The following is a 15,045-nucleotide window of genomic DNA, read 5'->3' on the forward strand; positions in this document are numbered from 1 at the left end:
CACCATTATTGTGAACGGTTGAACGTTTCACCAATGTTCTGAAGATTAACATTCTGGCTAACACTAACATTAACATTACCATTAACACTATTGTGACAGATACATTAGCCTAACACAATAGCTAACATTCTCAGTAAGCGTTGTTTCCATTAAAAATAATCTTTTTACTTTTGCGAAAAGAACCTGCACACTCTGTTCTGAATTATTGAAATTATTGTCATTGTTCATCATGTTTTTCTTTCAGCGTTCCTTATGAGGGTGCATTTACTTCCCTAACGTCACCTCTTCTTGAAAATAACACGTAGGCATAACTCTTTTATTTTTAATTAAATATTATTATTTTATTTTTAGTACCACGAACAAAACATCTAGTCTCTATTATCTACACGTTAAAGTATTTTTTACTGGATTGAGTGTTTTACCTTGGATTTTACTTTTAATTTTTATCATCTATCTTCTCTTCAAGTGTATTGACAATGAGAAGAAACCCCGCACGAAATTTCGGGACAATAATCAACTCTCAACTTCCGTTTTCTATAACCCTGTGTAATTGTACCAATTGTGGAGTATAACGTTGTACGACATGGTGTATCAAATGTTGTTTGTTAAATCCATGTGAAAGAACGTGCAAGCTACTTCTCCATGGCTGGTAATTATGTATTTCGAACTGTTCCTTGTAAAGTATTTGCATTGTTAATAAATATTTTGTAAAAAAACTTGTAGGTATTTTGTTTAAAATTACACAATATTACACAATATTGGAAATTAATCTAAAACTATTACTGAATTTGGATATCTTGAAAGATTGTACACAATTAACAGGTGCCTCTAATTAAAATATTTGTTTTTTTTAATCTTCTTTAAGTAAATTATTTTGGATTTGTTTTGTCGGCTTCTTAATTGGATATAATTACATTGTAAGTGAATCACCTGAACAAATAATCTACTGATATTGTGACACTACTATCACCGAACTTTTCAGGGTCGCCAGTGCCAAAGTTCATTTTTATCCAATAGCGTGCAAGTTGGCAAAAAACACACAATGTAGCGAACAAAGCACAATTCTTTGGCAGCTTTTTTTTGAAATCTCTCATCAGCATCAGGTCTTTTTTTTCTACTCGACTTTCTGTTGAAACCCTAAGTTTATTTTCCTTTACTTCAGTCCATTAGTATTTACCACTTTAAGCTGGCCAAGAGCAATTTTAATTTCCAAAATTTCCAAATTTTAATTGAAATAGGCAAATAGGTATCGAGCGATCAAATTAATTTGTAATTGAGTTATCCATAGATTTGAATCCGTATGTCTTTTACGATTGATATGTCGAGATCTAACCTGTGTTTCAAGCTGTGTTTATTGGAACGTGGAGTTCAAGTAACGACATACGATTTCGAATTCATGGATAACTCGATTACAAATGAATTTGATTGCTCTTTATATGCAACCAAAAATACTTCCATGCATCCAGAGCAGATGAAAGTCTACACTCGGACATACGTCCAGAATGTTAAAGGCTTCTTTGAATAATTGTTGATCGCACGGTATATCTGTCAATGCATTTTTCGTTCATATTTAGTATTTGAAAATGTTTTCAAACGATGACAGAACCGACATGATCTTACTTGCCCATTACTTTTGTGATTTTAATTGCTTATTATTGTTATTACATATATGATACTTTGTTGAAGGTTGAAGGTCGGATTCACCAACGCCAGTTACAGGATATTATCTTGTCTATGTTAAAGTTAAGAGAGGTATTTTTCTGTCTATGTTTTATGTGCATTATGATATATGTAGTAGGTAATAGGGATCGAGATCGAGATAGCTTTATGAATTGTATTTTGGGTTGCATTTTTACCTGATCAGGCTCGTCATTTTACGTGAATATGTAAATACTAACCATAATCGTTTATTTCCAATAAACAGGAATCGTATGACTTTATAATCTTCATTTTGTTAATTTTTATCAATTTCTTTATCTTAATTCTTGGGTCGATAATAATCAATAATCCACTGAAACAATTATCGTGGATCATGCCGCGTAGGAGGTGTACAAAAACCGTTCGTGCAGTGGTTGTTGGTGTATTTATACTGTAAGTTTATATCTAATGTGGTGCCTAATTGCATTTGCATAGAATAGGTCTAGAAGTACACTCAACTTTTCAAAGATGACGATCCTTCAAAACGATAAATATTTCATACTCGCTTTTTATCTGGTCGATAAATGTTATCTTTTTCCACAGTAATAATTTTTTAGTTTTTAGTTTCTTCTTAGTGACTAAGTGACTATATCTTGCGATGAGAAATTTATTAATCCTAATTTCCAAAATATCTCTGCATTTCGAGTAACTGATTTAGGGTTCGTCATTTCATGTAATAATTTCCTCCAATTGAGTCGGACAGAAAAAACTTTTAATTTGCTTTGTATTATCCAAACGAGCCTAAACAAATCATACATAATTATTTTTTATTTTTAGGCTTTTTTGCGGAAGCATATTTAGCTACACAACGGTTCCTCCTGGAAATGACACGTATGTATACTTTATTAATATTCCTTTGCAGAAAACTGTGTTCAATGGTTTTTATTTAATTTTTAGCCCTTCGCAAATCATAAAATATCTGGATTTTCGTCAACACTCGAAATTATTATTTACTATTATGGCGGTTATAACTTTCACTCTTTTCGTCGGCGTAATATATTGTTGTATTGATAACAACAGGAGACGTCACACAACCCGTGATTATGAAAATCAAGAGAGGGAAATTCTCACAAGAAATCACGATTCTTTACCATACTTGTAAGTGTAGAGTATACACAATCAAAGAGAAAAGTACATATCACGTGATGTTCAACGTAACTGGTTATCACGTACATCATAGGACCGCCCATGTACTTCTCGAGTTGAACATTCCCTACTTGACATCGTGCATGGTGTTTTCAGCTGGAAATCCATGTGGTGAAGTTCTTGGGAACCCTTAAGAACTTGAATGTGCTTTTCTACGCATAATAACTATTTTTCATTTCTTTTTATTACATATTAGTAAATATAATTTTGTCCGAAAACTTGTCTTATTTTTATGGAGTATCATTCATTAATCATCGATCGAATTGTGAATCAACCAAACAAATTAGAGAGTAGACACACCCGCCCTTCGTGGTGTAGTTTCCTGACGACCGATTCAACAAATGTCACGTTGACATCTCCCTATCCTTTTTCCGTTAGTAGATAAGGGCGTTAGAACAGTCTTGGCTGTATTTAAAATTCCACAAATGTAAATTTCATTAGCGTAGTATGCGTCAAGATTCGACAATGGGGGACTCCGACCATTGTGAGTACCCTCGTCGATCGGCAGCACAATCTGAAGAAGTGTTTCAGCTACTGACACCTACAACAGCATGAGCCGACAAGTACAGTTCGGTCACACAAAATCGGGCAGCGAAGAGAGCAGCAACAGCAGCGATTCCTTCGACATCGGCGACGAAGTTTCGAGCGGTTCCAGCGACAACGTGAACGAGCGGTTGCGCCACCAGGTGCCCCAAGTCGACCAGTCTCTCTACACCAAACACCTGAACCGGGTGCTGGCCAGCGTGTGCACCGTCACCCTGCAGCAGTGCCACCAAGAAGTCGTCATCTTGCGCGAAGTGAACAGGATGTCGAGGGTCGAGGTCAACCTGGAGTACGTGCCTCTGGACGAGAAGTACAACAATGCGGAACACGACGTGGAGGTCATCATAGAATCGGAAAACGAGGAGTTCCTCACTTATCGGAAATTCAAAAAGGATCTGTCCTGGATCGAGAAGGTTTTGAGGGCTGTTATCATAAATTTGCAAAGGAGTTTCTATTTTGACGACTTGACGAAGATCCTGAACGATGACGAGATGACAAGAGAGGAAGAGCAGACGCTCCTCTCGTCGAAGAAGTTCAATCAGAGCGAGTTGCGCAAGCTTAGGCAATACATGGAGTCTGAAAGGCGCGAGTTGACGAGTCAGATACAAAAAGTCACGGAGGAACTGGGAAATCTCAAAGATGAACTCAACGTGAGTCAAAATTTGGTGTGGACTTTTGATGGGATTTGTTGTTTTAGGATAGCATCACTGAGAGGTACGTTAAGCTTAATTTCCTGCAAGACTGGGAGAAAGCGAGGCACGAACAAAACTCTATTATCTTGAAGAACAAAGAAGATAGCTTCTCTGAGACCACTAGGAAGATGATGATTGAAATTGAGAAAGAGAATCGAGTCCACGACGAAGTGTGGAGGTTCTTGGAGGACTCTCTGGAGGATTACCAGCAAGGAATAGAGACCTGGATGGAGAAGTACGACAACGACATGGACGAGCACGAGCAAGCGGTTCAGACCATCCAGGTAGAGACGGAGCAGCAGAAAGAAGAATATCAGAGACTTTTGGACAAGGTAAATGAAAGCTGGATTCGTTGAAAAAGTTCGCGAGTGATTTTTTTAGTACAATGCGCGCCAGCAAGAGATGGAAGACTATAAAGAACACAAGCTGCAGGCGCAGCGAGAAGCTGAAGAGTTGGAGCGGCGCACCCAGGCCGCCATCAAAATCCAGTCGTGGTGGCGGGGCATAATGTTCCGGAAGGGGTTGGGGCCGTTCCGGCGTAAAAAAGGAAAAGGGAAAAGAGGTGGCAGTGCCAAACATTCAGCAAAAAAGAAAAAGAAATAAATTCTTATCAAAACTATAATTCCCAGATTAATTTACAGTTTGCGATCACTTCCTCCGGATCGGAGTGTTTGAAAAACATAAAGAAGCCCTGTATCTGGGCCGGACTGACGTTCTTGTTGTGCGCAAGCACCCCCTCCGTGAATCTTTGCGCCTGCAAGTGGGCCTCGTCCCCGTCGTAGAAGCGCAAAAACATCTGCTCGATCTGATGGGGGGAGCACCAGCCTATGTACTCCTTGAGGTCGACGCGCCCGGGCCGAATCAGCGCCGGGTCCAACCTCCGAGCACAAAAATCTTAGAAAAAAATCCCAAAAAAAACAGTGCAACTCACCTCTCCAAGTAGTTCGTGGTCATGAACATAATCCGGGCCTCGGTGCTGGCCACCCCGTCCAAGCAATTCAGCAGACCGCTGAAGGTCACCCTGTTCAACCCCTCGTACGCCGCCTTCTGTTGAACGGTGTCTTCCCTCGAGACGAAGGCGGCGTCGACGTCTTCCAACAGAATTATGGTCTGTTGAGGGGCCACGCTCAACAGATGGTTGAGGCGGTCGTCTGACAGCCCCCTTTCGGACAAGTTCAAAACGCAAATCGAAAATCCCAACTCCCCGGCTAGTGCAGTGATGTACGAAGATTTGCCGCATCCAGGTGGGCCGTGCAAGAGATAACCTAAAACAGGAGTCGGGGGGGTCACCGGTACTCCATATTTATGGGATTACCTCGCCTGTAGGGTATCCCCCGTTCTGTGTACCACTGAGGATTAGAAATAAATTCGTTGCAATCCCTTAAAATCCTATCGCTTATTCCTGCATCCAGAATGACCGACGCAATGGGACGTTTTCGATGAGGGTGTCCCAATGGGCGCCAATCGCTGCCCAAAGCTGTGTACATGATGGTCTTGCCTTCGTGCTGTCGCAGCGCCATCTGTCTAGCTACCAAAATTAATCAGTGAACTGTCACAATGAAGTTTATTTTCATAATTTCTATCCTGGGCCAAATTGGGGCCGTCGATGTCGATTTGATCAATATTTTACTGCAGGGGGATCCCAAGGAGGTGCTCTAGGACACACATCCCTCCAAATACATTCTACATTGTTATTGCAGGTTTATCACTTAGCAAACCCTCGAATGGCTATTGTACGCTCAGCTGACGCTTTAGAGAAAATTGAATTGTCCAATTATCAAAAATCTGTGCTTTGGGACGCTTTCAAGGACGACAGACACCCCCACGAGTTAACAGTAGATGATTTAAAAGTCGTGCCTGAATTGCTCGTAGCTATTCCCGAAGACGAATTATCTAATTTAAACGTGTCTGACTGGGGTATCATCGAGCTCTTAGGTAACAGCTTTGCAAATTTTTTAACTGGTTGAGTAACTTGTGTTGCGTAGGCCAAGTTAACACGTTTTCGCGCTCTCAGGCCGCAGTGCTTGTCAATTCTCTTAAGACCAAATGGGGGATAAAAGTGCTGATGCAAGCGGAGCATTTAAACAAACTGTCGGGTCTTTTGTGCGGATTCCCTGAAGACGAGTTGCAGAAAATCGCAACAAAGGAGTTTAAAAACATCAATTCTTCTGTTTTTGCGAATTTGAACGCTTGCAACGACGGCCAATTGAAAATTTTGCACGACCACGCGATAGCAGCGTACGGAATGCCCCAAAGCTGGTCGGCAGAATTGATCGAGCACATCGGCATGATCGTTTTGGGGTTGTCAAAAAGTGAGGTTAGGTCGCTGCGAACGTCGGCTCTTGGGGGCCTCAACGTCGAAATAATCGCCAAACTTAAGCCCGAATTGTTGGAAGCTCTCACTCTAGAACAACTCGACAGCTTGAGCGCCCCCGCAAAAATGCTAATTCACGAGAACCACATATTCCTCAAGTCAGACTCGAACGCGTCAAAAACCGACGAAATCTGCTTCCTCATCAGCCTGTTTCTCCGAGCATACCTTCTTCTAAAATTTTAAAGTAGATTTTCTTGTCCCTGCCGAACGCCGTCAACGTCACAGTCTCCCACGGTACCCCCATGTGCAAGTCAAGAGTGTGTTGCTCTCGAGTCCTTTCTACCTTGATCCACGTCGATCCGTACCTGCGGAACGCTAGTGGTATCACTGTTGGCCCCCTCGATGTTCACTTACCGGAAAAAGTGGGTCCCCACGCTGGGAATGAAATCATATTTTGTCTTCACATGACCTGTCTCTTTTTGTTCGAAGCTTGTCTCCACGCTCAGGTGTTGCGTCTGTCGCGCCCCCTTTTCCGTCATCCAGTGTAAGAGCCATTGGTAGGATTTGTCTCTGCATGGAACTTCAAGAGTGATCATGAGGTGTCTCCTGAAGAGGATGAGGGAGCCTTGCAGCCCCTTACGCAAGATGGCGGCGCCAGCTCCTAAGCCGAACAAACCGAAACCGGCACCGAAGTAAGGGTTGTCGGAAAGGGCCGATATGTACTCAGTGAAAGTCATCGAAGGAGCCGGTGTTGTTTTAACATAACCTTACTTTTGCACCAGGAATTTCACTTGTGTTTTTGTCAAATACTCATATCAGTACTACTTTATCGACTACGATACTATGTATATAAAATATTCTTGTGATAAATACGTTTTTTAAAATATAATGGCCCTTTTAGTAAATATTTAAGAACAAAATTGCAAACAGTTGGTAACACTGTGCAAAATGTCAAATGGTTGAATTCTGAATTCAGGTTATTTAGTTAGAAGTTAGAATTAGAAGGGCCACGGGCCACAGGTGAGTTTTCTTTGACTTTTTTTTTGAAAAAACAGGTGTTGCTTGAATTGTGACACCATAAGATAACAATTTAGCTAATTACCAACACCTGTTACAGGCCTCCTTTAATTCAGTAGGAAAGCACAGATCGTTATGTTTTTGTTTTGATTATATTTCTTATTATATTGATTCAAATCGTGAAAAAGAGGTAATGCAATCAATGAAACAATTTGTTTTTGTTCATCGATTTTATATTTTAGATAGTCGATGATGGCTTAGAAATCTCACAAAGAAAATTCGTTTCTATCGCAACCGATATAAAAAGGCGCTACGAGCGCTTGACATTTTGAGGTTAGGAAAATGGCGTCCATTAATTTATAAATAAAAATATATTCAGTTGTAGATCGTGTGCGATGGCAAAAATCACAACAAGGAGCTCTCCAGCTTCTGGTACTACAGTAACATTGTTTCCTGATAGTTTTATTGACTTAACAGATGAAAAACGATCAGAAATTAACGATGACGACGATGTGGTCTTGATACCCAATACCCCTCAAACTTCAAGTATAAATTGCACAAAATATCCCGCAAGCAAGGAAAAGCTGAAGGTCAACATAAAAAGTATTCAAAAAAGCGCGTTTGTCACCGACACAGTACAAAAGCCAATAGATTGTTTAAACCAAACACGCGAATTATCGGTGCTACCAACAAAAACAAGCAACCAACTCTCGCAAATAAATTTTAAATCGTCAGGGGGACGCATCATGGTTGAAAGGAAACATCTTCCTACTGTCCAAACGTCGAAACGTTCATCATGGCCCAATAATGTAGTTTCTCCCAAACGTGAGAAGTGTGTTGCGTCAAAACCGACTGTTACATCAAAGACATACTCAAAACAGAATCTTAATGAAGGAGCTCAGAGAGAACCGTTGGGCAACTGTGTGCTGCAAAAGAAATGCAATTCAGTAAGTTGTGGCAAAAAAGAATTGTTGAAAAAACTGATTAGGGCTGAGGAAATCGACAAAAAAGTTGTTAGTATTCTTGACGATGTTATTTTGTTGTCAGATGAGACAACAAAAGGAATGTCGAAAGTAATTAGCCGTGGTTCGTGCAATGAGAAAGCTTTCAAACTGGTAAACACATCTTATATAGTTGAAAAATCGCAACAAATCACTAATTTAAAGTTGAATACCAAACAATCCATCAATAGGCAAAATAAGACTGATATTTCTTCTTTGTGTAAGATATTTGCACATATCCCTGAAACAGAAGTCAAAGATTCGGAGAAAGAACTGATTAGGTGTGAAGAAGTCGCCAAGAAAGTCATTTTTAATGATCTTGATGATGTCATTTTGTTGTCAGATGACATAACAAAAGCGATAGCAACGGAAGAAAAAGTAATTAGACGTAGTACGTTCAATGAGAAAACTTTGAAAACAATTAAAGATAAAATTGAATTGGAGAGAAAGAAGAATGCAAGATTTGACTCTTTGCAGGTGGTTGAAAAATCGCAAAAAACCCCTAATTCTTCATTGAAGCTCACGTTAAATACTGAACAATTCAGCAATAGACAAAATAAATCTTCAACTCCTGGAGTTTGTTCTCCGCGTCAGATAATTACAGAGATGACAGAATCGGAGAAAGAACTGATTAGGTGTGAGGAAGTCGCCAAGAAACACATTTTTGATGATCTTGATGATGTCATTTTGTTGTCAGATGAAGCAGCAACGGCAGAAAAAGTAAGCAGACCTAGTACGTTTAATGAGAAAACTTTGAAACCAGTTAATGATAAAATTGAGTTGGAAAACAACAAGAATGCAAGATTTGACCCTTTGCAGGTGGTTGAAAAATCGCAACAAACCCTTAATTCTTTATTCAAGCCCACGTTAAATTCTGAACAATTTAGCAATAAACAAAATAAAACTTCAACTCCTCTGGTTTCTGCACCACGAAAGATAATTGCAGATATTGCAGAAACTGCGTCAGCAGTCGCTACAATTACTCCAAATGAAGGTCACTGTAATTCTCTGCAGTTCAGCAATAGACAAAATAAAACTTCAACTCCTCAAGTTTCTTCTCCGCGTCAGGTAATTGCAGATATCACAGAAGCTGCGTCAGCAGTCGCTGCAATTACTCCGAATGAAAGTATCTGTGACCCTTCGCTACAATATTATTTTGTTTTGTGTCCTTTACCCGTTAATTACACACTCCCAAGTGCTACGAGTGCAGATTCCACAAGTGCAATAAACGAAATCATCTGTTTGTCTTCACCTGAACCTGCTCCAGAAGAGACAACACCCGTTGCCTGTGTTGTATCAAGTACAGATGCAGATTTCTTGAAGAAGCCTACAACAGAAGATGTCGAAATCGAACCACCAGCTGCCGTCACTCCAGTCGACATTATGAAGATCATAAATGAAGGAAAATCGAGTACACCGAGAGAGCTTTGCGGAAGTGAAGTTAAACACAGAGATGACGCTCCTTTCAAAGGCTTTACGAAAGTTGAAAGGCGGAAGCGCCGCTGCCTTAGAGACCTTCGCCAGATGATAAAGCAAATAGATACGGAAATGGAGGAGTTGAACAAATCGGTGTTTCGGTTCGAATCGAGTTTTGTCAATTGTGGCAACTCAAACGAGGACTTCCTCCCAGAAGTAAAGTCTGAGATAGATGAACTGGAGGAGTCCACCAACAACTTCACGGATATCGAAGAACGAGTCAGCAACGAGATATACAACACGCCGACATTACCGACCATCACTGAAGTGATTTCACAAGTGAACGAAGAAGTTCTGGAGCTGAGGACGCAGTGGAGGTCTGATCAAGATCTGCAAGCGAAACTCGCCAAACCTGAACAAGCTCTGAAACTGATCAAAGAGGGGTTGGAGTTGATCCAGAGTTGGTCGCGGGAGGCGAGTTCCTCGAAAGAAAAAGCCAAAATTGAAACGAAAGTTAGTGATGGGTTAAAGAGAGGGAGAAAAAAGACTGTGCCTATAGTCGAAGAAGAAAAAACGAAGAAGAAAGTGGGTAGGAGAAAAAAAACCGAAGAAGCTAAGCAGGAAGTTAACCAATCCGCGAAGAAGAGAGGTAGAGTAAAGAAAGGAGAATCCAGAGAGCAATGCAATATTACAAATGTGACAAGAAAGAGTGAGACTGAGCGAGTCACGAAAGGGAGGAAGAAGAGAGAAGTCGAGGGGGATGTCAGCGACGACGAGTTGTTGATCCTTAAAAGGGTTGATATTTTAAAAGGAAATGGACTGATAACACCAAAAAGATATAAAAAAAAACGTTGAAAAAATGTATTGTTGCTTTATTTGTTTTCTACTTTATAAAATATGTACGTTTATTATCATTTGTAATAAAATTTTTGAAAAAGTCCATTTTTTGGTAGATTCTGTTAATCAGGCAAGTATTTTGCTTTGTTTATTGCAATCACGCACGGCAGGAGTATATATTAATTATAGGTTTGGATGATTATCCGTGTATCGACGAGTAACGTGGGCTCCTCCATGACGGAAAACCCTGGGTAGTGTAGTCAACTAACGTGTGAGATTAGGTTGTCGATGCGGGGGTAGATTGAAAATGTGGAAATAAAAGATGGGAGGCACACTAAGGGGCCCGCATGGGATTGCCGTCGTTGTCTTAGCGGGGCTTCTCCATGACGGAAAACCCTGGGTCGTGTAGTCCTCAACCAACTTTGATGGAAGGCAACTGTTGTTGTCTCAACAATGGTATTTCGGAGGACGCAACCCCAGTCACTGCACCCAGAACGTGTTAGGTGTCGTAGAGACTAATAGATATCCGAAAGAAGTGAAATTAGAGGAGCGGCGTATTCAGTTAGGCCGTCAGTTACTGCAAATTCAGTGTGATATACAGGACATTTGAAGAGTGATAATAATGAGCCTGATGGAATTGAAAATGCAAACCACAATACATTTCCAAAAAAAAAAAAAATTCAAATTGACACGAAAATATCCCACTTTTTTTTGGAAATGTATTGTGGGTTGCATTTTAAATTCCGTCGGGCTCATCACTCGTAAAATTTTAATTTCAATATCCATTTTTTTTTGAAATGTATTGTGGGTTGCACTTTCAATTCTGTCGGGCTCATTATCACTCATGAAATACATACTCCTGTATGTAAAGAATTTTTTACGAATTAATACACAGAGCAAAACAGGAACAGATTAATTTTGTGAACTAAAACTGCACGCGGTATTAGCACCCAGGATAATAAAGCTTTTTGCACCTTTTTTTTACGTTGCACTCTATAACTTTTTAATCTTACTATTCCTTCTGACGTAATACCAGTGGCGTATTCAACTTTTGTGCTGCCCTCATGCGGACCTATAGCGCAAAATTGAATGCTCGTGATTTTCACAAATGGTCTGAAGGGTTTAAATACTGTGATAAGGTATATCGATTTCACCTGTATGTCTTATGATCAATTAGTTTGCAGAAAATTAATCAGGAGAACGAGGAGAATCCAACGGTGCAAGAATCATTAGCGTATCTTTAACAATAAGCGAGATCCTGTGCAAACCAAAACTGACTTAGACTGGTCCAAAATTCAAAAAATCACCATCTACCAAACATAATGTTTTTAAACATCAATGACGTATCCGTCAGTGTTATCTCTAGTCACTGGAGAGGTTTTTAGGGAAATGTGTCACAGTTAACACGTGTGTAACGATTAACAGGAAAGGTTTCGGATCGTTAATTTGTTTCGGTTTCTAATAAGAGCAACTTGGCAACAATTGTATATTTTGTAATGTTATTACAATTAAAAGATTTAAATATGTACAAACGACGCACAATAATATAATGTACAAACGATAAAACTATAGGATAAAAGTGAATCACACTAGTCTTCAGGACTTCAACATGTTAAAACATACCAACAAACCAACAATCGAAATGATGTGGTAGTAAGGTAACAGTTACAAAAAACACAATATGGCTTTATGCTAAGTGGCTTAAGTAAATATGGCGCGCGAGTATAAAATCATGAACTACAGACTACTAGGATAAGAGTAACGTTTCGAAGTGGAAGTCGAAATGTAATATCAATAACTTACGTAAGCAATAGGATTATGATTAGAGTTTATAAAATGTCCGAGTGTCGTACATTGGAGTCTTCATACCTCGCTTACGTTGGCACTGGAGGAGGTGCAAAAGTCAACAAGTCACAGAAGCTCACCTACATCCTGACAACTGTCTTATTTACAAACTTTCAAAATTTCATAAAGATTAAAGCTTAGAAACATGCAAAAATGATTGTTATCTCCTTAGATTACCACTCAAATCACAGCAAATGTGCAACATTACGTACAGTGCTATCAAAATTTCGCGAATGCGTTAAATAGCCAAACGATATCTTAGCACCATTAATCATGAGGGGGTAACCTAATCCAGAAGCGGTTGATCGATGGTGTTCCGAGTACTAATTTAACGATAAGAAGGGAAATCCTCGACTAGATCTACGTATGAAAGCTTGTAGGACGGATTTGTGCTGAAACTTTCATAAAATTCGCTGCTAGTTTGGAAAGAGCCCAAGCGTTAGGTACGTTATGTCGTTGGAAAAGTACTAGAGGAGAGGAGGTACTAAAATCCCTGACGGTAACAGCGGTCAACAACATCAACTGTATATACATACAAGCTTTAAACAATTCCACCATAAAAAAATACATTTCGATGATACAACAACGAACAAAATACTCTCACAGTAATCGCAAATTATTGTAATCTTAGTGTAAATATATCACAAGTGCCATCTATGGTTGCGGAGACGCCGAGTACCCACCGTTCGCCACCTCTCTGCAATTTTAACACAAAACAAACAAAAAATCTGCAAAGCTCCTACTGGAAAAATGATAAAAATAAAACTCTTTCGACCGTCGATTCGTACTCGATTAAAAATTGTTGTATTCACATCTGTACAAAAATGTCTGCTTAAACGTAAAATTACAAAATATAAATAAATTTACATGATTTCCTACTGCTAGATTACTAGAAAAGAAAATTTAAAAACAAAAATGTTCGGGGTTGAAAAACGAGTGAAGTGTAATTTTACATTCGACTTGTCAAGGTAAACGTAAAACTACACAAGGCGAACAAAATGAGTTCTTCGGTGAGGTGACTTGTATTTCTTCGACATTCGGGCCGCCCCGCGCCGCCGCCCTTTGACTAAACAACACAATGTACATATATACAGCCGAACAACATGCATTAGTCCTTAGTACGTACGATAGTAATAAATAACAAAAATTGAGCTTTGTAACAGTCCACTGCCGTCCCATGCCCTATACTGCAATGGCATCACTCTATACTCTCTAGATTCAATAAATAATTAGAAAAATAACCCTGACGCGACCTCCGCACGGTCCATCATTCCTTCGTCTTCTCGACCGGTTCGGTTTTCGTTTCCTCCTTGGCCTTCGGCGGGAGCTTCAGCTTGAGCGGATCCCGCAGCCTCCTTAAATCTAATTCTACTTTAGCTATTTGGTCTTTGAGGACGTTGTACTGGTTAACGTCGAAACCAGTCTTTTTGGCTTTTTTGTGGAGGAGGAGCAGGTGCTGCCTGTCCCTGACGTCGTTCAGGATGTACTCCTGCAACAGAATGTTCGTTGAGACGGCTCGTTGGCGCATTTCGAAGGGATCGTCACCTCCCGCGTGAGCACGAAGTAGGCGTACCCCGCCATGGCGGTGCCGTACGTGACGAAGTACGTGACGGGCTCCATGATATCCCACGAGTACTCCCACCAGGTCAGCCTGGCCAGGATTCCGAACTGGACGGACATCAGTCCCAGCCCGGCCCACGCCATCCAGTTGCTGCGCCGTTGGGCCACCAGCTCCAGCTCCAGTTTCTGCTGCTTAAGAAAACAACGATAATCGACAGATTCTCAAAGGCGAAGCGACGTGAGGCGCTCTTCTGGGGCAGGCCCGACAAATTACTGCGCCTGGTCTTGGCCGCCGGCCAAACTTCGGCCCCCGAACCCACATTCGCAGCCGCTCCACTTTTGGCGGCTCCATCCAAGAATTGCGCACGGCGTACTAATGGAACCGCCGCTCGACCCGAATCATCACCAGACAATTTAGATCGCGGACCCGGAGGCTATCGCGGGAAATTTCCGGGGGTGGCTGTCTCGTTTAAGTGATAAAGCGACACCACCCGCTCCCTTTTTAATTTTCTCTTAATTTTCACGTCCACCCTTCAACTTTCATTTTCGTCGGGCGAGCACTGCAAAACGCACCGACGCCCGCCAGCCATCAAATTAAATAGTAAACGATAAATTAATCCGGCCTGGATGCCGCGTCATCGAATAGTCACCCCCAACGAGACGTCCGATTTCATCAAATCACACAAAAATAAATTCCCTTAAACTATGCATCGAATGAAACTGCACAAAATCCACCGGTGTCATTTGCTAAGCAAACGTAAATTACACGAAACATCCCCCTTGTCTTCCCGCCAAGTCTTGAGCAAACGCTTCCGCTTCTGCCATCGCCTCAAAGCAGTCGAGTCTCTTCAAACACGGAAAATATTGTAAACTAAACTCAAAAGACAAGATCCACTAGCGAAGGGCGCAATTTCCAGATTCCCTGTTTTACCTCCTAGGGCGGCGCAATAAATTGCGGTGAAAACCTCGCCGTGTC

At 40.7% G+C, this 15,045-nt stretch overlaps 5 protein-coding genes across 9 annotated transcripts in view; 3 read left to right on the forward strand and 2 right to left on the reverse strand.

Annotated features, from left to right (window-relative positions):
• Positions 1-1,936: 1,936 nt before the first annotated feature.
• LOC138131127 (dynein regulatory complex protein 9-like) lies at positions 1,937-4,701 on the forward strand. 4 transcript variants are annotated; one of them, XM_069047940.1, is made up of 7 exons: positions 1,937-2,091; positions 2,476-2,529; positions 2,596-2,796; positions 2,879-3,328; positions 3,376-4,037; positions 4,085-4,411; positions 4,461-4,701. In XM_069047940.1, the coding sequence occupies exons 4-7, from the start codon at positions 3,292-3,294 to the stop codon at positions 4,680-4,682; spliced, it is 1,248 nt and encodes a 415-aa protein (XP_068904041.1). In that variant the 5' UTR covers positions 1,937-2,091; positions 2,476-2,529; positions 2,596-2,796; positions 2,879-3,291; the 3' UTR covers positions 4,683-4,701. The 4 variants fall into 4 exon arrangements, with proteins under 4 accessions (XP_068904041.1, XP_068904044.1, XP_068904042.1 ...); XM_069047943.1 differs by lacking the exon at positions 1,937-2,091 and adding an exon at positions 2,098-2,422 and having other exon boundaries at positions 2,596-3,328; XM_069047941.1 differs by lacking the exon at positions 1,937-2,091 and adding an exon at positions 2,098-2,371 and having other exon boundaries at positions 2,596-3,328.
• Bcs1 (Bcs1 chaperone) lies at positions 4,684-7,130 on the reverse strand. Its single transcript, XM_069047938.1, has 5 exons — positions 6,808-7,130; positions 6,619-6,758; positions 5,395-5,607; positions 5,011-5,344; positions 4,684-4,957 (listed from the first exon to the last, which is right to left on the reverse strand). The coding sequence occupies exons 1-5, from the start codon at positions 7,128-7,130 to the stop codon at positions 4,696-4,698; spliced, it is 1,272 nt and encodes a 423-aa protein (XP_068904039.1). The 3' UTR covers positions 4,684-4,695.
• On the forward strand, positions 5,604-6,761 carry LOC138131137 (otoancorin-like). Its single transcript, XM_069047959.1, has 3 exons — positions 5,604-5,729; positions 5,780-6,014; positions 6,065-6,761. Exons 1-3 carry the CDS (start codon positions 5,637-5,639, stop codon positions 6,634-6,636), a joined length of 900 nt encoding a protein of 299 aa, XP_068904060.1. The 5' UTR covers positions 5,604-5,636; the 3' UTR covers positions 6,637-6,761.
• A 143-nt stretch (positions 7,131-7,273) lies between the features above and the next one.
• LOC138131116 (uncharacterized) lies at positions 7,274-10,767 on the forward strand. Its single transcript, XM_069047918.1, has 4 exons — positions 7,274-7,413; positions 7,511-7,600; positions 7,653-7,743; positions 7,790-10,767. Exon 4 carries the CDS (start codon positions 7,806-7,808, stop codon positions 10,680-10,682), a length of 2,877 nt encoding a protein of 958 aa, XP_068904019.1. The 5' UTR covers positions 7,274-7,413; positions 7,511-7,600; positions 7,653-7,743; positions 7,790-7,805; the 3' UTR covers positions 10,683-10,767.
• Positions 10,768-12,136: 1,369 nt separating this feature from the next.
• The window catches only part of MCU (mitochondrial calcium uniporter), a 37,619-nt gene continuing 34,710 nt past the window's right edge, over positions 12,137-15,045 (reverse strand). The window contains exons 5-6 of one of the 2 annotated variants that reach the window (XM_069047952.1): positions 14,055-14,261; positions 12,137-13,998 (exon numbers count right to left, since the gene is read on the reverse strand). In XM_069047952.1, coding sequence (XP_068904053.1) covers positions 13,777-13,998; positions 14,055-14,261 — 429 coding nt within the window. In that variant the 3' untranslated portion in view covers positions 12,137-13,776. The remainder of the gene's footprint in view (positions 13,999-14,054; positions 14,262-15,045) is intronic. The other variant, XM_069047953.1, reaches the window with a different exon arrangement.

Source organism: Tenebrio molitor, chromosome 5 (assembly GCF_963966145.1).
Source record: "Tenebrio molitor chromosome 5, icTenMoli1.1, whole genome shotgun sequence".
Lineage (NCBI taxonomy): Eukaryota > Metazoa > Arthropoda > Insecta > Coleoptera > Tenebrionidae > Tenebrio > Tenebrio molitor.